The sequence below is a fragment of the Lagenorhynchus albirostris genome, chromosome 17, assembly GCF_949774975.1.
Source record: "Lagenorhynchus albirostris chromosome 17, mLagAlb1.1, whole genome shotgun sequence".
Classification (NCBI taxonomy): domain Eukaryota; kingdom Metazoa; phylum Chordata; class Mammalia; order Artiodactyla; family Delphinidae; genus Lagenorhynchus; species Lagenorhynchus albirostris.
Window position 1 is genome coordinate 44,509,237 of NC_083111.1, and position 18,305 is coordinate 44,527,541.

General features: G+C 36.1%; 1 protein-coding gene across 3 annotated transcripts in view; it reads right to left on the reverse strand.

Moving 5' to 3' along the window:
* The window catches only part of STK3 (serine/threonine kinase 3), a 322,689-nt gene that overhangs the window by 120,607 nt on the left and 183,777 nt on the right, over window positions 1-18,305 (reverse strand). For all 3 annotated transcript variants that reach the window (XR_009536406.1, XR_009536407.1, XM_060127883.1), the window contains exons 7-8: window positions 14,587-14,724; window positions 4,790-4,915 (exon numbers count right to left, since the gene is read on the reverse strand). Coding sequence is in view for 1 of the 3 variants with exons in the window: in XM_060127883.1 (XP_059983866.1) it covers window positions 4,790-4,915; window positions 14,587-14,724 (264 nt within the window). In the remaining 2 variants the exon portion in view is untranslated. The remainder of the gene's footprint in view (window positions 1-4,789; window positions 4,916-14,586; window positions 14,725-18,305) is intronic.

Genomic DNA, 18,305 nt, shown 5'->3' on the forward strand with positions numbered 1-18,305 from the left:
ATCTCATTGTTCTTATAAATTGCATGTGTCTGTGCATATGCATATTTATTTATATTCAGAGCACAAATGACAAAATGACCTCAAGATAGAAACTACTGCCTGAGAACATAATCTAAAGCAAAGAGTGTGAACACTGCTCAAAGTGTGTGACTCTGTCAAGACTTAATTTTTTCTTACAATTTCAATTAAAACAACAAAAAACAACATAATAGTTTCATCCAGAAACACTAGCTTGGTTCCAGACAGTATAAATGCTTATTTGAAAACTAAGAAATCATAAAAACCTGATGCGATTTTTAAATCTGTCCACAATATTTTGACAGTCTTCCCTTCAAAAGGTAGAACCTAATTCCCCACACCTTGAATGTGCGCTAGACTATGTAACACATACCTAAAACAATGGGATGGCTTTGGAACGGGGCAGTGGGCAGAAGCCAGAAGCACTCAAGAGAGTGTTAGTAACAGCATGAAAAGTGATAAACTTTTAGCTCTTATATTTTGGTCACTGATTCATCCAATTAGACCTTATATTAAAAGGTCATTGTATATGATAAGATGTAAGGGTCCAACCTCACGCTTTTAACATGTGGCTATCCAGCTGTCTCAGCGCCATCCGTTAAAAAGACCTCTCTTTTTCCATTGAATGGTCTCCACACTTTCATTGAAAATTAATTGGTCATAGATGTATGGGTGTATTTCTGGACTCTCAATTCTATTCCATTGATTTATATGTCAGTCCTCATGCCAGAACCACATTGATTTAATTACTGTAGCTTTGTATTACATTCCGAAATTGGAAAGTGAATCCTCCAACTTTGTTCTTTTCCAATATTGTTTTAGCTACTTGGGGCCCCTTCCTCCATACAAATTTGAAGATTGGCTTTTCCTTTTTGCAAAAAAAGACCATAGGGATTAGATGAATATGTGAGTCACTTTGGGGAGTACTGCCATTTAAACAATATTAAGTCTTCTAATCAATGAACATGGGATGTTTTTCCACTGATTTAGGTATTCTTTCAGCAATGTGTCGTATTTTTCACTGTACAATTCTTTCACCTCCTTGGCTAAATTTATTCTTAGGTATTCTATTCTCTTGGATGCTATTGTAAATGGAACTGTTTTCTTAAATTCCTTTTTGCGTCATTCATTGCTGGTGTATAAAAACATAATGGATTTTTGTATGCTGATCTTGTACCCTGCAACTTTGCTAAATTTGTTTACTAACTCTAGAAGATTTAGATGTTTTGGACAGACACCATCTAGGAAGTTGCTCCACCTTAAGGGGATCAAAACAAAGGCAAGCCTCTGTGCCAGCCCCACAGGGAACTGCCAGATAGCTCAAAATGCAAAAGCACAATTTTTTTGAAAGTAAGGTTCTTACTCCTCTCCCCTGCCCCCAACCTCTACCTCTGTTCCCATGGCGGCCACTGAGCTAAAAAATTGGGGATGGCAGGCATGTAAAGCAAAAATGCCACAACACTTTCTTACCAAAACTTAACATTCTTAAGCTTCTTCATTAAGCACTCCCCTGGTTGCTGTAAGTTTTTTATTAGATTCCAGTGTTCTGAAAAGCTTGACTTGTCAGTTTCTGCCAACTTAATGGTTGCTTCTGTGGAGCCACTGATTCTTAGATTTCCCTACTCCACCATTTTCTATGACCAGTAGCTTCTTTTAACAAATAGAATGTGGCAGAATTTACAGTGTGCAACTCCTGATGTCATAAAAGGCACTGAGATGTCCTCTTTGTTCTCGCTCTTGGCTCACTCACTCCAAGAAAAGCCAGTTGCCAGACTGTGAAGACTCTCAAATAGTCCTATGGAGTGTCCCAGATGGCCAGGAGCTGAGACAGCCTGCCAAGAGCCATATGAGTGAGCTACCTGGGAACTGCAGTCCTTGTCAAGCCTTCAGATGATTGCAGCTCTGACCAACACTTAAACCTCAACCTCAGAAGAGACTCTGAGCCAAAATCATCCAACTAAGCCACTCCTGAAATACTGATCTACAGATACCATGAAATAATAAATGTATGTTGTTTTAAACTGCTAATTTTTAGCAGTATATAATAGTTAAAGCTGAGGCCTGAAAGACGAGAACCTACTCATTCAAAGAGTTCTAAGGAAGAAGAATGTTTCAAGCAGTGGGAATGGCACATGCAAAGGCCCTGCATAAGGAAAGGTCATTGGCATGTTAAAATAATAAAAAATGTGAAAGAAGATCAGTGTGACTGGAGCTCAGTGAAGGAGAGGAAAATAGTGAAGAAAGAGATCACCAAAGTGGCAGAAAGTAACTGAGATGACTATAGCAAGGTCTTTAAAACTTAGTAAAGGGCTTCCCTGGTGGCGCAGTGGTTGAGAGTCCGCTTGCCGATGCAGGGGACACGGGTTCGTGCCCCGGTCCGGGAAGATCCCACATGCCGTGGAGCAGCTGGGCCCATGAGCCATGGCCGCTGAGCCTGCGCGTCCGGAGCCTGTGCCCCGCAACGGGAGAGGCCACAACACTGAGAGGCCCGCGTACCGCAAAAAAAAAAAAAAAAAAAACTTAGTAAAAACTGGTAAGTCCTGGGGTAAGCAATAGTTCCTTATCCATAAAAAATGGAAACCAACCTATAATTAAGTATAGGAAAATAAGAGCAAAGCAAAAATAGTCACTACTCCAATGACAGCTAATTAAAGGCAGTTAATCAGTCCAGCACTCATGAGAAGCTTACATAAGGTGAAAGAAAACCACTGGGTACCACCCCAGAGGGGCAAAGACTAGACTTCTTGAGAACATAATCTTATTAAAGTATGTAATTCTGATAATCCAGTGATGTTTATTTTTATAAATACTAATAAATATTTGATTGAAAAGTGAGCATAAAGTCTTAATGAAGGAGGATGGAAGCTTAAAAGTAAAATACCTAGTTTTATTCTTGTTTCCTCACCAGTTTTTTTGTGTTTTGTTTTTTAATATTAATTAATTAATTTTGGCTGCATTGGGTCTTTGTTGCTGTGCACTGGCTTTCTCTAGTTGCGGAGCACGGGCTCTAGGCACACGGGCTTCAGTAGTTGTGGCACGTGGGCTCAGCAGTTGTGGCACACGGGCTCTAGAGCACAGGCTCAGTAGTTGTGGCGCACAGGCTTAGCTGCTCTGTGGCATGTGGGATCTTCCCGGACCAGGGCTTAAACCCGTGTTCCCTGCATTGGCAGGTGGATTCTTAACCACTGCGCCACCAGGGAAGCCCTCCTCACCAGTTCTGTGAATTTTGGTAAATGACTTCACTCCTAATTTAATTTCAGTCAACTGCAAAATGAGACAATAATATACACATCTTCAATCTTACTTCTTTAAAGATCAAATAATATGATAAAAGTGCTTCTGAAAGTGCTTTTGAAACTACAAAAAAATAACTGACATTTACAAATTTGATCATTTGTAGAGAGAGACCGAAAACTATTATCACACAGGGTGGGAACTATAAGACCGTTTGAGAACAAGAACCAAGATCTTTACATCATCCCATATTACTTATGGAAAAACCACCTTTATGAGGATGCTGTTTAAAATTCTGAATGGTGAATTCACTGGCAAAAAAATTATAGCTAGAATATAAGCTTAAAGCATCTGTCTCACCAGGCAATCCACAGTCACTGCCAAATGAGTAACTGATTTAGCCAAATAGCTACAGAAAATGATTATAAATCAGCTCTGAAAAGAAGTGCACTTCTCCTTGTCCTGGGCTACCATATGACACAAGGTTTAATAACTGGTGAGGGACTTCCCTGGTGGTCCAGTGGCCACGCTCTCAATGCAGGGGCCCCAGGTTCAATCCCTGGTCAGGGAACTAGATCCCACATGCCACAACTAAGAGTTCGCATGCCGCAACTAAAGATCCTGCATGCCGCAACGAAGATCCTGCACACGGCAACAAAGATCCTGTGTGCCGCAACTAAGACCCAGTGCAGCCAAATAAATAAATAAATATTTTAAAAAATACTTGGTGAAAAGGGTAAAAGAATTTCAAAAGAAATACCAATTAGATAACCAGTCTCTGAAATTGAAAGTAAATTTGAATTAGCAAAATAATAGGATTTGTATACAAAAACTGTTAAGATTAAAAAAAAAACTTCTATGGGAAAATATAGATGATGTTATCAAAGACATTTCCAATCAGTATAAAAATAAAATATCTGTGTTTTCAGATTTAATGACTAACTGAATACCAAGATGTATTCATCTCTATATCCTTAACCAGAAAAAATATTATAATTTAAAACAAGGAAAAAATCGTCAATGAAGCATAAAAACATTAGACACTATAAAATGCGATATATAGATATAATTTTTTACTTTATTAAAATGCACTGATGCACTAATAGAACGTAAATGTAATAAGCTGGTCCTTTTATGTCCCTCCTGCTTTCTCTAGTAACTCATCTTCTACTGTGGTACTCTATCTACAGCATAACTGATGACCAGTTAAAAGTAAGTTCCAGAAGATATAACATAAAATTGACCAAATCCAAGACAATATTTATTCAACAAACACACCTCAGTGTCAACTAGATACCAGGTGCTGTATAAGCCTATTATATTAACCTTACATTCCCCATTAATCACTAATTCTTAAGACATCAGAAAAGACATCATTTAATAAAACGAAATATATTTTGAGATTTAATGAACAAACATACTTCACTTATACAATAAAACAGAAAGTGCTAATGATATATTTAAAGAAAAAACCCAAAATTATAGGATATTCTCGACTCAGAAGAAAAAGATCAACTTTTTTAGGGTAATTACGAACCGAATTTTCTTCTTCCTCTTCCAATTCTCGCTGCTGTTCTTCATGTCTTTTAGCTTTGATCTCCATGGCTTCTGTGATCAGGTCTCTTAAAATTGATACAGGTTTTGCATTCTTGATAAAAGGGTGCTAGAAAAGTAAAATTCAATGGTATAAATTCAAATGGTTTCTCTGAATTACATCTTTAAAACATTAAAACAACACGTAAATGTGAACCAGGAGCATAGGCTTCAATGATTGGTCCTTTATCCAGAATTAAATGTATAGGTTAAGAACAGAGAATATTTCAACGGCTTTAGAAATAAAGATTTTACTTTCAGGTTTACAAGTTTTTAAAAAACCATTAAAGCATACACACAAAAATGTAATCCTGTTAATAAAACTACATTCCCCTTACAGATATAATTGTCCAAAGGAAGTACAGATTAGGTAGATTAGGTAGTAAAAAAGACAAAAAAAAATTTTTTTAAAGATTGGTGATTAAATTACATATAATAATAAAATGATTTTGGTATTGTTACAAATTTTAATTAATCTTAACAAGCTGACAGCCAGAATCAGTAGTCAAAAGGAGGGTAACTATTTATTTTACTTCTTTTACATATTTTCTATTTATTATGTCTTTAATAATGTAATCATTTCCAAGGGAGAAGTAGAAAATAGCAATAAGAGAAAAATATTTTTCAGAAAATAAGTACTGCTTCACTTCTATACCACCCTGATCTAGCTAAAACATCTGAGTTTGTTACAATTCTGATAAACAGAAGTGAAACCACCAGAAAATACCTGGGTGTTTGATGACTTTTTAATTCAGAGGAGTAACATGAGAGAAAGTAGAGGGAATGGTTAAAAGTATAATTTGGAATAGATAACCATATTTTGAAGCAGCAACACAGCTTCAAAATGTAATTTTCACAATTATATGTCAGTAGAAAGCCATCTGAGTTATTTTCATAAAGATCAATACAACACAAAAATATTCTTAAAGATAAAAAAAATTCTAGTGCTAAGAAGAAATTACAGACATTTGTAAGAGGCTTTAAAATGGTGAACATACCATTTGGGAAAACTATGAGTAAGAATTTTACCTGATTACAGAAATTCTAGCATCGATGACAAAGAACTAATAAATTCTTTTATAGCAGTTATAAACTGATCACCAGATAAATTAAGTTCTATCAACATACCTGTGGTGGAGAGTCCTAGTCACCCACCAAAATACAGTTGTGGCTGGACCTATGGCTACCCAGCTACATCCTACATTTCTCAGTCTCCCTTTCAGTTGGTTGTGATTAAGTTCTCACCAATGAAGTGTGAGTGCCTGCGTTGTGTTCCACTCCCTGATCTGGACCTTAAAACACTGAGACTATGCACTCTTCTGTGATTTCTTCTCTTTCTGCTACGCTGGGAAACAGACAAAGACAGTGCCCTAGAGGATGGTGGAGAGCAAGAAGGAAGAAATCCCAGTCCTACTGTTAAAAATTCTGAGAAACAATGGTAAAAAGGTCACAAAAATTAATACTAATTGAAGATATGATCTTTGCCCTTAAGGAACTTATTATCTGGAATAAGAAACAAAAGACAAACATAAAAAAAATTACATACAAGTTATATATACAAGTTACATTAATGATGATTTAGCACAGTCTATATGATTAAGAGATGTAAAAGTAAAAGAAGAGGTGACGTAATCTCAGATGCCTCACAGAGAAGAATCAGACCATTTTAGGGAGAAGGAAAACTATGCACAATATGAAAAAACACAGATAGGGGATGTATGTTAGAACACCATAGGAAGAGCTGTCTAGCCAAAACAGAAACACTGCTTAGAGAAACGCTGTCCTGTGAGTTTAGATACAGGTAAGAGTGGGACAAGAGGGATAAACACTCAGAATGAGATACTTGAATTTTGCTTGACAATCCCTTTAAGTACATAAACAAGAGAATGGTGTAAGGAAAAGAATGTCTGTGACAGTGTAATCTTGCAGTAGAGTTTAGAAATGAAATAAGATGGGGTGAAACTGCAACACAGGTGCAAATTATTAAGAACCTGGATTTAAAAAAATAGCTGCCACAGTCAAGAGGAAATACTGAATCTGATGGAAGAACTCTTAAGAAGGATTTAGTGACTATATATTAACAGGAGTGAAGGAAGACCAACACAGCAAAAACTGGGAACCAGTAGAATTGCACCTCTTCACTAAGGAACAGAAATCTCAAATTGTATTATACTTTATCTTCTCAGGAAAAATTATGAGCCATTCCTCCAAGCCACAGTTTTTTTTTTTTTAATATATCTTTAACTGCTTTACATTGTTGTGTTAGTTGCTGCTGTATAACAAAGTCAATCAGCTATATATATACATATATCCCCATATCCCCTCCCTCTTGAGGCCCTCTCCCACCCTCCCTATCCCACCCCTCTATGTCATCACAAAGCACTGAGCTGATCGCCCTGTGCTATGCAGCAGCTAAATGCCAAAGTACACATCCAGTCTACTGCAAACTTACTTTCATGCAGCTCACTGTGAACTCACTAAACAGTGTTATGCTATCATTAGTCTATAGAGCTTAACATTCCTAATCTCAAAATCTCAGTATGTCTTACTTCATTTGTACTCATGTTTTCCCTACATAACTGCTACAGGCATGGTTCTGACCAACAAAGAGGAACTGGCTAATAAAGTTAAAAGGGTACTTTGAGAACAAGGCCATTCTATTAGAGCATTCTTGATAATAAGAAGAGAAGTTTTATCAGACACATTGGCAGATTTTTAAAGAATATTTTTAAAGGCTTTTTAAAAGTAGTTGGTAGTAAAATTTTAAAATGCAAAGCAACATAAAAAAGAACAGAACAACAACAACAAAAAACAGAGAAAATGAGGTGGCAAAAAAACCATGGCAACTGTGACTGGAATATTATTACTATAAACCAATGTAAATAAATGGGTTGAATTTCCATTTATTAAGCAGTATTTTAGTTAAGTACTAAAAGACACTTAGTTCATAAGATAAATTCAGCTACGTGCTTTCTATGTGAGATATACTTAATAAAATAAACACAAATTATATTTCTGCAGGGGCATACTAAAAAGAACTTGGGTTAAAAGTCAAGGATAGGCAATGAAATATTAGTCAAACATAAAATAATATCAAGACTAACATCAAAAAAGGCAGAATTGAAGGGAAAAAATAGTGAATGAAGGAAGAGTCATATAATATTAATAAGGGACATAATACAAAGAAAGATATTATAGTTATAAACTCAATATATTAGCACAGCATTATGTGTAACAAAAATAGAGACATAAGAAGTTGATCTAAATAAGAATAGGAGGTATTAATATTCCTTTTCAGTCACTGAGAAATAAAACAGGTAAAAAGTAAATAAAGTGATCTGCATAATATAATCAGACTGAGTTAGCAGAAAAATCAATAAACAGAAGTTACATCTTTTTGTTAAATGCCTAGAGAAGCATGTGGTACCAGCATAAGAATGGAAAGAACAACAAAACAGAATATAATGACTGGAAATAGAATATAACATACGAAATAAGCTGGCATATTACGAAGGCAGCAATTCCAATCAGTGAGGAAAAAATACTTATTGCCTGCTGTTTCTTTTTTCTTTTGGGGGGGTGGGGTGGGTAGAATTAGACTAGATCTTTACCACAGAAATATCAAAATAAATGCCAGATAGATCAAGAAGTTAAAAGTCAAAAGAAAATGGAAATATAAAAGAACTAGAGGGTAATATAGGAGAATATTTATTCAATCCAGCGCCATAAAACGAAGGGAAAAAAACATAAATGAACCAAAAATTTAACATCTATGTCAGACAAGAAGGTAATTATATGAAGAGTTTTAAAAAGAATATCAATTTAAAAAAAAAGGTAAACACACCAAATTCCAAAAGGCAATATAGTTTCACTATTTCTAAATGTACCTAGGATTTCCCTGGTGGTCCAGTGGTTAGGACTTGGCGCTTTCACTGCAGGGGCTCAGGCTCGATCCCTGGTTGGGGAACTAAGACCCCACAAGCCGAGTGGCGTGGACAAAAAAAAAAAAGAGTAAGCTAAAATATAAACTAAAAAAGGGCAAGAATTCTTAAACCACCTGAACTAATGCTAAGACAAAGAATACCCAAAATCAACCTATCACATTCTTGGTCATGTATTTTAAAAAGTAAGGCTGTTTGAAGATTTATCCTTTTAAAATTTGAACCATTTCCTCTTAAATTGTGTTCATGTTCTGAATGATCAATTTCTGAACTGAAAGAATTCAAATAAATTATTTCTTCATACAAGGTGAGAGAACAAGAGTTTAAAGTGAACTGAAGACAGACTTCTGCTTGTGGACAGATTGAGCAGTCATACTTTCCCCTATACCTCTCCATTAAAGTATAGCTAAAACCCTGGACGATAAAACAAACACAGGAAGACACTGAAAGGTGGCAGATTAACTAGGGACCAGAGGACTAAAGGAAAGACACAGCTGTGAGTCCATGGGCTTTTTTTTTTACCTCATTTATCCCAGACTGGTTATTGGAGAAGCCAGCAACCTAGAAACACCAATGGATACAAACTAAAAAAGCTCCTACAAAGGCCTGCTCTCTTGAGCCAAAGGATCAGGAAAGGGACAGCTAGCCAGTGTGCCACCTTCTCTTTTAGACAATCACCATTCTACTCCACTCAAACACCAGAGAGAAAGCACATGCCCCACCCCAACCAGCAAAGGCTGGGTGGGGAACCTAGACTTCTACCTTCTGGAGGCTGTCCAATCCTTTCACTGCAGGGGTATCAGAGAAAACCAGATGTTAAGCTAGGGCATTCATCTATACCAGGCAGTATAAAAATCACTCCCCACCCCCAGTGGGGAGTGTCGGTGGAGATCACAAGAAAGCCTGGACTTATACTGCTACCAGGCAGTAGTAAAGAAACCCCACCTCCCTCTCTGCTAGAGTGGGATCAGAGGAGGCCTAGTGGAGAATCAGAACTTTCATCACCACCCAGCTATACTGAGGCCCTGCAGTGCCAGAAGAGGCCACTGAGGGAACCTGAGTTCCCACCCCTGTACAGTGGTAATAAGGAACCCCTCCCCCACCCTACATGTCAAAGGAGACCAAGCTGGGGACCTGGACTTCTAATGCTACCTGCCAGAAATGAGGTGGTGCCCCTCTACCCCACTGAAGCCGTGTTAGAGGACTCCACTTATTACAGAAAATTTAAGTAAGATCTAGAGTCTCATAATACCCAAAATGCCCAGGTTTCAAATGAAAATCACTCATCATGACGAGAAGCAGGAGAATCTCAACTTAAATGGGAAAATACAATCAACAGATACCAACATCAAGATGACATGGATATCAGAATTATCCAGCAAGGATTTTAAAGCAGTCATCATAAAAATCCTCAATTAGCAATTACAAACATGCTTGTAAACACATGAAAAATTAGAAAGTCTCAGCAAAGAATTAGAAGATATAAAAAAGAAACAAATGAAAATTTTAGAACTAAAATATATAATAACAAAAATGAAAACCTGATGGATGGGCTAGCTCAACAGCAGAATGAGGACAGAGGGAAGATTCAGTGAATCAAAATATGCAACAGTAGAAATTACACAATATGAACAACAGAGAGAAGCTAAACTGGAAGATAAATGAACAGAACCTCAGGAATCTGTGGGACTAAAGAAATCTAACATTTGTGTCAGTGGAGTCCTAGAAAGACAGAAGAGGGTAGGGCTGAAAAGTGTTTGAAAAAATAATGACTGGAAACTTCCCAAAATTGGCAAGAGATATAAACCCACAGATTCAAGAAGCTGAACAAATTCTAAACTAAAGTATAAACGCAAAGAAAGCCATACCAAGGCACATCATAATTAAACTTCTGAAAATAAAGACAAAGATCATTTCATCTTGAAATGATCAAGGGGTAAAACAATTCAAATGGCTGTAGATTTTGCATAAGAAACCATGGATGTCAGAAGACAGTGGCACAACAGTTTCCAAGTACTGAAAGAACTGTCAATGAATAATTCTATAGCCGGTGAAAATATCCTTCAGGAATGAAGAGGAAATAAGACATTCTCAGATGAAGGAAAACTAAGAGAATTTGTTACCACAGACCTACCCTAAATGAATGGCTAAAACAAAAAGAAAGTAACAAAAGAAGGAACTTTGGAACATTAGGAGAAAGAACACTGGAAAGAGCAAAAATGGGTTAAACACAATATAATAGATTTCCCTTATTCTCTTGAGTTTTCTCGATCGTTTAAAGCAGCAGTCCCCAACCTTTTTGGCACCAGGGACTGGTTTCATGGAAGACAACTTTTCCATGGGTGGCGGGGATGGCTCAGGCGGTAATGTGAGCGATGGGGAGCGATGGGGAGTGATGGGGAGCGATGGGGAGCGATGGGGAGCGGCAGATGAAGCTTCGCTCACTCGCCCGCCACTCACCTCCTGCTTTGCAGCCCGGTTCCTAACAGGCCACGGACCAGTACTGGTCTGCAGCCTGGGGGTTGGGGACCCCTGGTTTAAAGGTTAAAACAAATACTATAACACTTTGATATGGATCTCAATTATGAAGAGGAAGTATTAAAGATAATTATATTATAAATGGGAAGGACAGTGAGATAGATAAAGTTTCTACTCCTCACTTGATCTGGTAAAGTGAAGAATAAGTCACATGCCATGGGAGTTCACAGAGTGACCCATGACACCAGCTGTTCCAGCAAAGCCCATGGGTTAATTCGAATAATGGCAGATCTCATTCTTCTAGAAGGCCAGACTAGGGCAAGAGCTGACTCTCAGGTTTTAGGCTACCCACCAGAAGGTACAAGGAACATTTCCAGATCAGGAGCTCTAGTGGCACTAGGCTGAACTTGAACCTTGTCCCTGGGGATTCAATATCCTCATCTTTCAAAAACTACTAAGAGTTCAACTCAATAATCTCAAAGGATCCTTTCAGTCTCAGCCTACAATTCTTTTAAACTTACACAATTATCTATCTTATGTCAGAAAATAAACCACTATAAAAAATTCAGCACAAATTCCTCTTTAGAAACTGTTTGTCAAAGTCTAGAAATCAATATAGTAAAATCTATACATGCAGATTACAGCCAAATGTCCATTAAAACTTGGTAATAAGACTGTATTCTTAAAGTTAAAATATAATTTAACTTATATAAGACACATGTGAAAGTCCTTTAAGAGCCAGAATGGCTTCCAGACATCCAGCAAAATAAAACTCTAAGGCATCTAATGAGACACTAATGAGACAACAGATAATAATCCTATCTAAAAAGCTTTTAAAATCAGAAGTTTGTTATCTTAAATAAACACATATTGAATTCAATACACATGTATTAAGCACTAGGTACCAGGAGTGCAAAAGTAATCCCCTTCCAAAAGGCATATAGCCCCTGACCCTGAATTAGTTACAATCTAGGACAAAGACACAGAAACAAGTTATTTGATTCTAACATGGTAAATGATATGCACAGGGTGCTTATGGGAACACAGAGGAACAACTAGCCTGAACAAAGATGAAGGCAAGGCTTTCTGGAGGAGTACCTAATTTGAATTAGAAACAGTGAGACAATGAGTAAAAAGAAGCCTGTTGGTAAAGGCAGTCTTTAAACTAGCAAGTGGGGGGTGGGAGAAACACCATGAAAAAAGGTATAGAGGATTGAAAAAGCATGATTTGTATAAGGAACTACAAGTCTATTATTTCAGTATTTATAAAGGGAAAAAAGGGGAGGTCAAGAAAGAGGTCAATTAAGAGGCCAGACAAGGATACCACATTATAACAGACGGCCTCCATGGTCAACAACAGCACAACAGAAAAAGTTTTTAAAAATCAAAAAAACAATTATTCGCTCATAAGCACTATACAAAACCAGTTGCATTGTTTGCCCTTATTTTAAAGAAAAATACTTGGGCCAAACCCAACTAGAAGCCAGAGGGTAACAGAGCTTGCTAATGTAGTTCATACAGGTCAACTTCCTGGGTAAAAAGCAGAATGGAGAAACGGTGACAAGTGGGGCTGGAGGACAAGTGGGATAAACCTAGAAGAATCCCTTAATCACTGTGTGACCTTCAGTGAATCATTGAACCTTTCTGGGCTTCGGTACTCTCATAAACAAAATTAGGAAATTTTACTAGAATAGTTCTTAAATGCTTTTCCACCCTAAAAACTCTAGGCTAAACACAGAATTTCTTTAAAAAGATTAGAAAAGATTATGGAAGAAAGACTAGAAAGAAATATTAGTTAAATTATCCAAAAACCAGAAATCAGATACATTTGGATTTACTTCATCATCATCAGATTTTGTACTATTTGTCCCACTTTTTCTGTTATTTCCCCTCCCTGCTTCTTTCTTGACTTCTTTAGGGCTGAATAATTTAGACAGTCAATACAATAACAAAAGCAATACATCCTTGATTTATGTGTTTAAAATTCCTTTGAAGTGCGGACAATATTTCAAAATAAATGTTTCAACTAAGTAACTTTTTTAAAGTAATATGTGCACATAACACAAAACCCAAAAGGCTCAAAGAGAGCCTTCAGCAAAAAGTAAGTCTCCATCCCACTCCTGTCAGCCATATAGTTACCTTCTCTGGAGGCAGTTTCTTGCTTATTTTTCTAGAGCTACTCCACGATAAGCATTGACATATGTATATATACATATATGTGTGTGTAGACGTGTGTATTTTGCCAATCACTCCCCTCGATGGACCTCAAATTGCTTGTTTATATTTATGTTGTTTCCAATCTTTTGCCGTTACATTGTTTTATGAAGACTTTTACACATATGTTATTTCATACATGGTTAAATTTCTCTGTAGAGTAAATTTCTAGAAAAGTAATTGTTGGGTCAAAGAATATATGGTGTTTTATTCTAGACAGATATTGCTAAATCGCCTTCCATGGAAATTAAGTTAAATTTTCGTAACAATAAACCTTACATTTAAGAGCCTGCTTCTTATATCCCTCAACAATACCTTTTTTAAAAACGGTACCTTGGAAAAATCACTTTTTATAACTATGTTTTTAATCCTTTTGTCACTTAACAAAAAGAATTATTTTCCAAATATCAAGTTTTGTTAACATGTACACTTATCATAGCTTAGAGGTCTAAGCCAGTTCTGCTGGGAAAGTAAAGACTCACAAATACTTATTAAAAGTATTAAATTATTTCTATTTGCATTTAATGTCAAAGCAGATTAAAAAAAAAACCTCCTGACACTCTGGATACAAAGTCAAGTTGTACAGGGACACTGAAACTCTTCATTTAAGTCATCTTGTAACCAGTATTTATAACATGTGATCTTCACAAGGAGTTCAGGAATCTTGCAGTTATGTATCTTATGGAGCAAAAAGTCAAAGAAGAAATGCTGGGTCAAGGAATAATACATCAGGAAGAAAAACATAAGAAACAGTAATAATGGAAACGAGAACTCATATCTGAAATGAGAACCCTATGGAAGTTTAGTTTTAACACAACTTTAGGAGGAAAGAATTGACAACAAAAATTAAAAAGGGGGGCGGAGAGAAGATTGAACTTGGAAAACAAAAAAAAAAAATGAGAGAAAAAGAACATACAGGAGAAGAATGGTGTGTGTGTCTGTAGGTCTCTCTAAATCAATCCATATTTCTTGGGAGGTTTTCATCTTTAGAAATCAGTTAATGAAAAAATAAATAAATAAATCAGTTAATGAAACTCAATTCTGGTCAATGTCAGAAAGCTAAAAGGTGTAAAGAAAATATCCTCCCCTTAGAGACACAAGCACTGACCTGTAAAAGTTGTGTTGCAGTAGCTCTCTGCTCAGGATTCTTCACTAGGCACTTTTTAACAAAATCGGTGAAATCATCAGACCAAAGTTCTGGCTTCCTGAATGTTGGTGGTGGGTTTGTGGGAATCATAAAAATAGCCTGGTAAAAATGAAGTATCCAAAAGACACGGTAAGAATCACAATAACACACCAAATAAACAAATCTCTTTATCTTTTATCAGACTCTAAATGTGAAAAACAAATTTAAGCTGTTCTAGCATTTCCAGTAAAATTGCAATTCAGGAAGCAAGCCCATCTGCTACTAATGTAATCACTTCCCATTAAATTTCCTCTATTTGAGTTGTAGCTCATTGAGCACATCATTCTTTATTTTATCATTTTTAATCAGTCTCCAAAGTAGACTGCATTTCTAACCCTTTTACCAAACTAAGGACATTCTCTGGTTAAACAGATATATCCCCCAATTTTGCTGTTGCATGCCAGATTTGCTTCCCATTTCAGGTTTTTAGTACTGCTGTTCAGAATGCCTAGCAGCAGTCTAGCTTGCTTCTGCAATCCAGAATACTTAAGTATAAATATAATTACTGCTGTGATTTGAAATAATACTTGACAGAGGCAAGACTTTTATTTCTCTTTCTAAATGTATGAGTCAGGATTCCGAATGAGAAGTTTTAAAGGTAATATATCACTTTACCACTAATGATTTAATTTGGTATTAATAACAGTACTAATGATAATACATTCAGAGAGTTCAAAATTCAAAAACTTTACAAAGTTTCTGTGTCATCTTGTCTTCATAGCTACCCAGTCACCTTTTTTTGACCGAGAGAATTAATCCCTAATGTTGTTAGGAAATCATTGTATGTAATGAATTAACTTCTCTCCTGGGCTCTAGAATAGTTCCTGATAAAACACCATCACTAAAATATCATTTTCTTTGAAAAGATATGAAAACAATAATAAAGTTAAAACAAATGTATCATGCACTCAACAAATATTAGCTATCATCATTTTCATTTCCACATAATGTTATAAAAAGACAAGAGACAAACAGCAATGACAAAAATTTTATAAAGTAAAATGAACTCAATCATATTATAACTAACTGTAGTTTAATAGGTAAGTTTAATTACACAATCAACACTACAGGTGACATGAGGAAAAAAATGGCTTTTTGGCAATCAATTAATATATGCATACACAGTATACAGACATGGGCCTCTCAAAGATGTATTCAGGGGTGAAGCATCCAAAAAACCCCTTTCTAGACTTTAGTATTCTCTGACTTTCCAGAAGAGAGGTGTCTGTCTCTGTTTTGGCTCAGTTTTTCACCTGGTTGCTGGTCCTCTTTTCTTCATGCAAATTTCATGTACCTGAACTTATGTCCCTTCTCCTTAATGCATAAAGAAAATAAAGACGGCAATACTACAAACCACAGAAATACTTAGAAACTAAGTGTTTTACCATTGAAAGAAACTCATCATAGCTATGTTTAAAACTTCTGTTCGTATATGGAGAAAATACCAAAACTGTAGACAAAGTAATAAAGATAATACATTCTTGGGGATACCAAGTTTAATGTATTCCTTTGGTATAATAAAACTGTTCTACTCTCCACTGAATTTTTTTTTTAACATCTTTATTGGGGTATAATTGCTTTACAATGGTGTGTTAGTTTCTGCTTTATAACAAAGTGAATCAGTTATACATATACATATGTTCCCATATCTCTTCCCTCTTGCGTCTCCCTCCCTCCCACCTCCACTGAATTTTTACTAACTGTTCAAAAGCCATTCACAAGTATCACAGAATTTTTATAGCAAAAGACACATGAGAGATCATTTAGCTCAATCTTCTCATTTAACAGAAAAGGAATCAAAAGTCCAGAAAGGCTAAGTGACTTAAAATTTCAGACTAGCAAAGTATTCTAATGTTTCTACTATGTTTCAGGAAGGTGAGGTACAGAACAAAGAGGGTTACTCTATCTAAACAAGCAGTTAATAAGAGGACAGAGAGATGATAGATGATGGTTCTGTTTTCAATGTATACATCTTCCCTGGTCCTCCTCTTTTACTTCCAAGTGAAGAAAGCATAAGCAAGTTTTAAGCCTTTAAGACAAGACAGTGACAGGAAAGATCTTAAAACCTATTATAGTCACAGCAGTGACACTAAAGTTGAAGCTCATTCAATGAAATACGAATGAGGGAAAGACTATTCAGTGGAGAAAATACAGTCTTTTCAACATATGGTGCTGGGAAGACTAGATATATTCACATACAATAAAAATGAATTTGGACTCTTACTTAGACCATATACAAAAATTAACTCAAATCAACAACCTAACAGTAAGAGCTAAAACTATAAAACCCTTAGAAGAAAACATAGGGGGAAAGCTTCATGACACTGAATATGGTAATGATTTCTTGGATATGACACCAAAAATCAAGGCAACAAAAGAAAAAGTAAATTGGGCTTCATCAAAATTTAACAGTTTCAGGCATCAAAGGATATTATCAACAAAGTAAAGGGGCAACCCACGACAGACAGAAGGGCTGAACAAAATGTGGTGTTTATATTGTATATACACATACAATGGAATATTATTAAACCTTAAAAAGGAAGAAAAATTTGACACATGCTATAGCATAAACTTGAAGACTTCATGCTGACTGAAATAAGCCAGTTGCACAAGGACAAATATTGCATGATTCTTCTTATGGTGAGGTTCCTAGAGTAGTCAAGTTCATAGAGACAGAGAGTAGAATGGTGGTTGCCAGGGATTGTGAGAAAGGGGGAAGTGGGGAGTTAGCATTCAACAGGCACAGAATTTCAGCTGGGGAAGATGAAAAGGCTCTGGAGAGGGATGGTTGGTGATGGTTGTACGGCAATGAGAATGTACTTGATTTTATGGAACTGTATACCTAAGAAATGGTTAAAAGGGTTAATTTTATGTTTTGTATATTTTACCACAATAAAAAAAATGAAGGAGGGAAAATATAAGCACTAATCAAGTTCAGGAATATTAGTTGAATGCCTGCTACACACAAAGCATGGTATTAGACATTATATGGAGTTCAAAGATGCAGCAGGAAATACAGTCATTAACCTTTAGAAACTTCTAACCTAGTGTGGTAATGAAAGAACAGTAAAAGATTTAAAGAATAGTACAATAATAAAAGAAATTATATAAGGCATCAAGGAGAGAGGTCATTCCCCTTAGAAGAAATAGCATAAGGAAAAGAGAGAGAGTGAAATAAAGCTATTGGCAGGAGCAGAGAACGAGCTGACTATCTTATAAGGGACTAAGAAATGATAAGATTAGAAGGGGGAATGAACGATATGGAGTTTGGTCATCAAGAAAGTGCACAACTGAAAGAAGTCTTTTTTTCTGGTGTGTGTGTGTGCATGTGTGTGTCTTATGTTTTTGCCTTTAATCAGAGTTTGTTTATGACCTAAGAAAAGGATTAACAAAAAACAAACAAACCTGGAGATACTCTAAATATGGAATAGAAAAGGCACTTAGGGGCTAGTGTAGATGTCCCAGGATGAGCAATAAAAAGTTTAAACTAGGCTGGTATCTACAGGAATGAAACAGAAGAAATAAGGTATGAGACACTACAAAAGAAGAACCGAGAGTACATGCTAACAACATTGTTTGGGGGGCTAGAGAAAAGGAAAAACAAAAGCTTACTCCGGAATTCAAGAAATAAAAAATACACA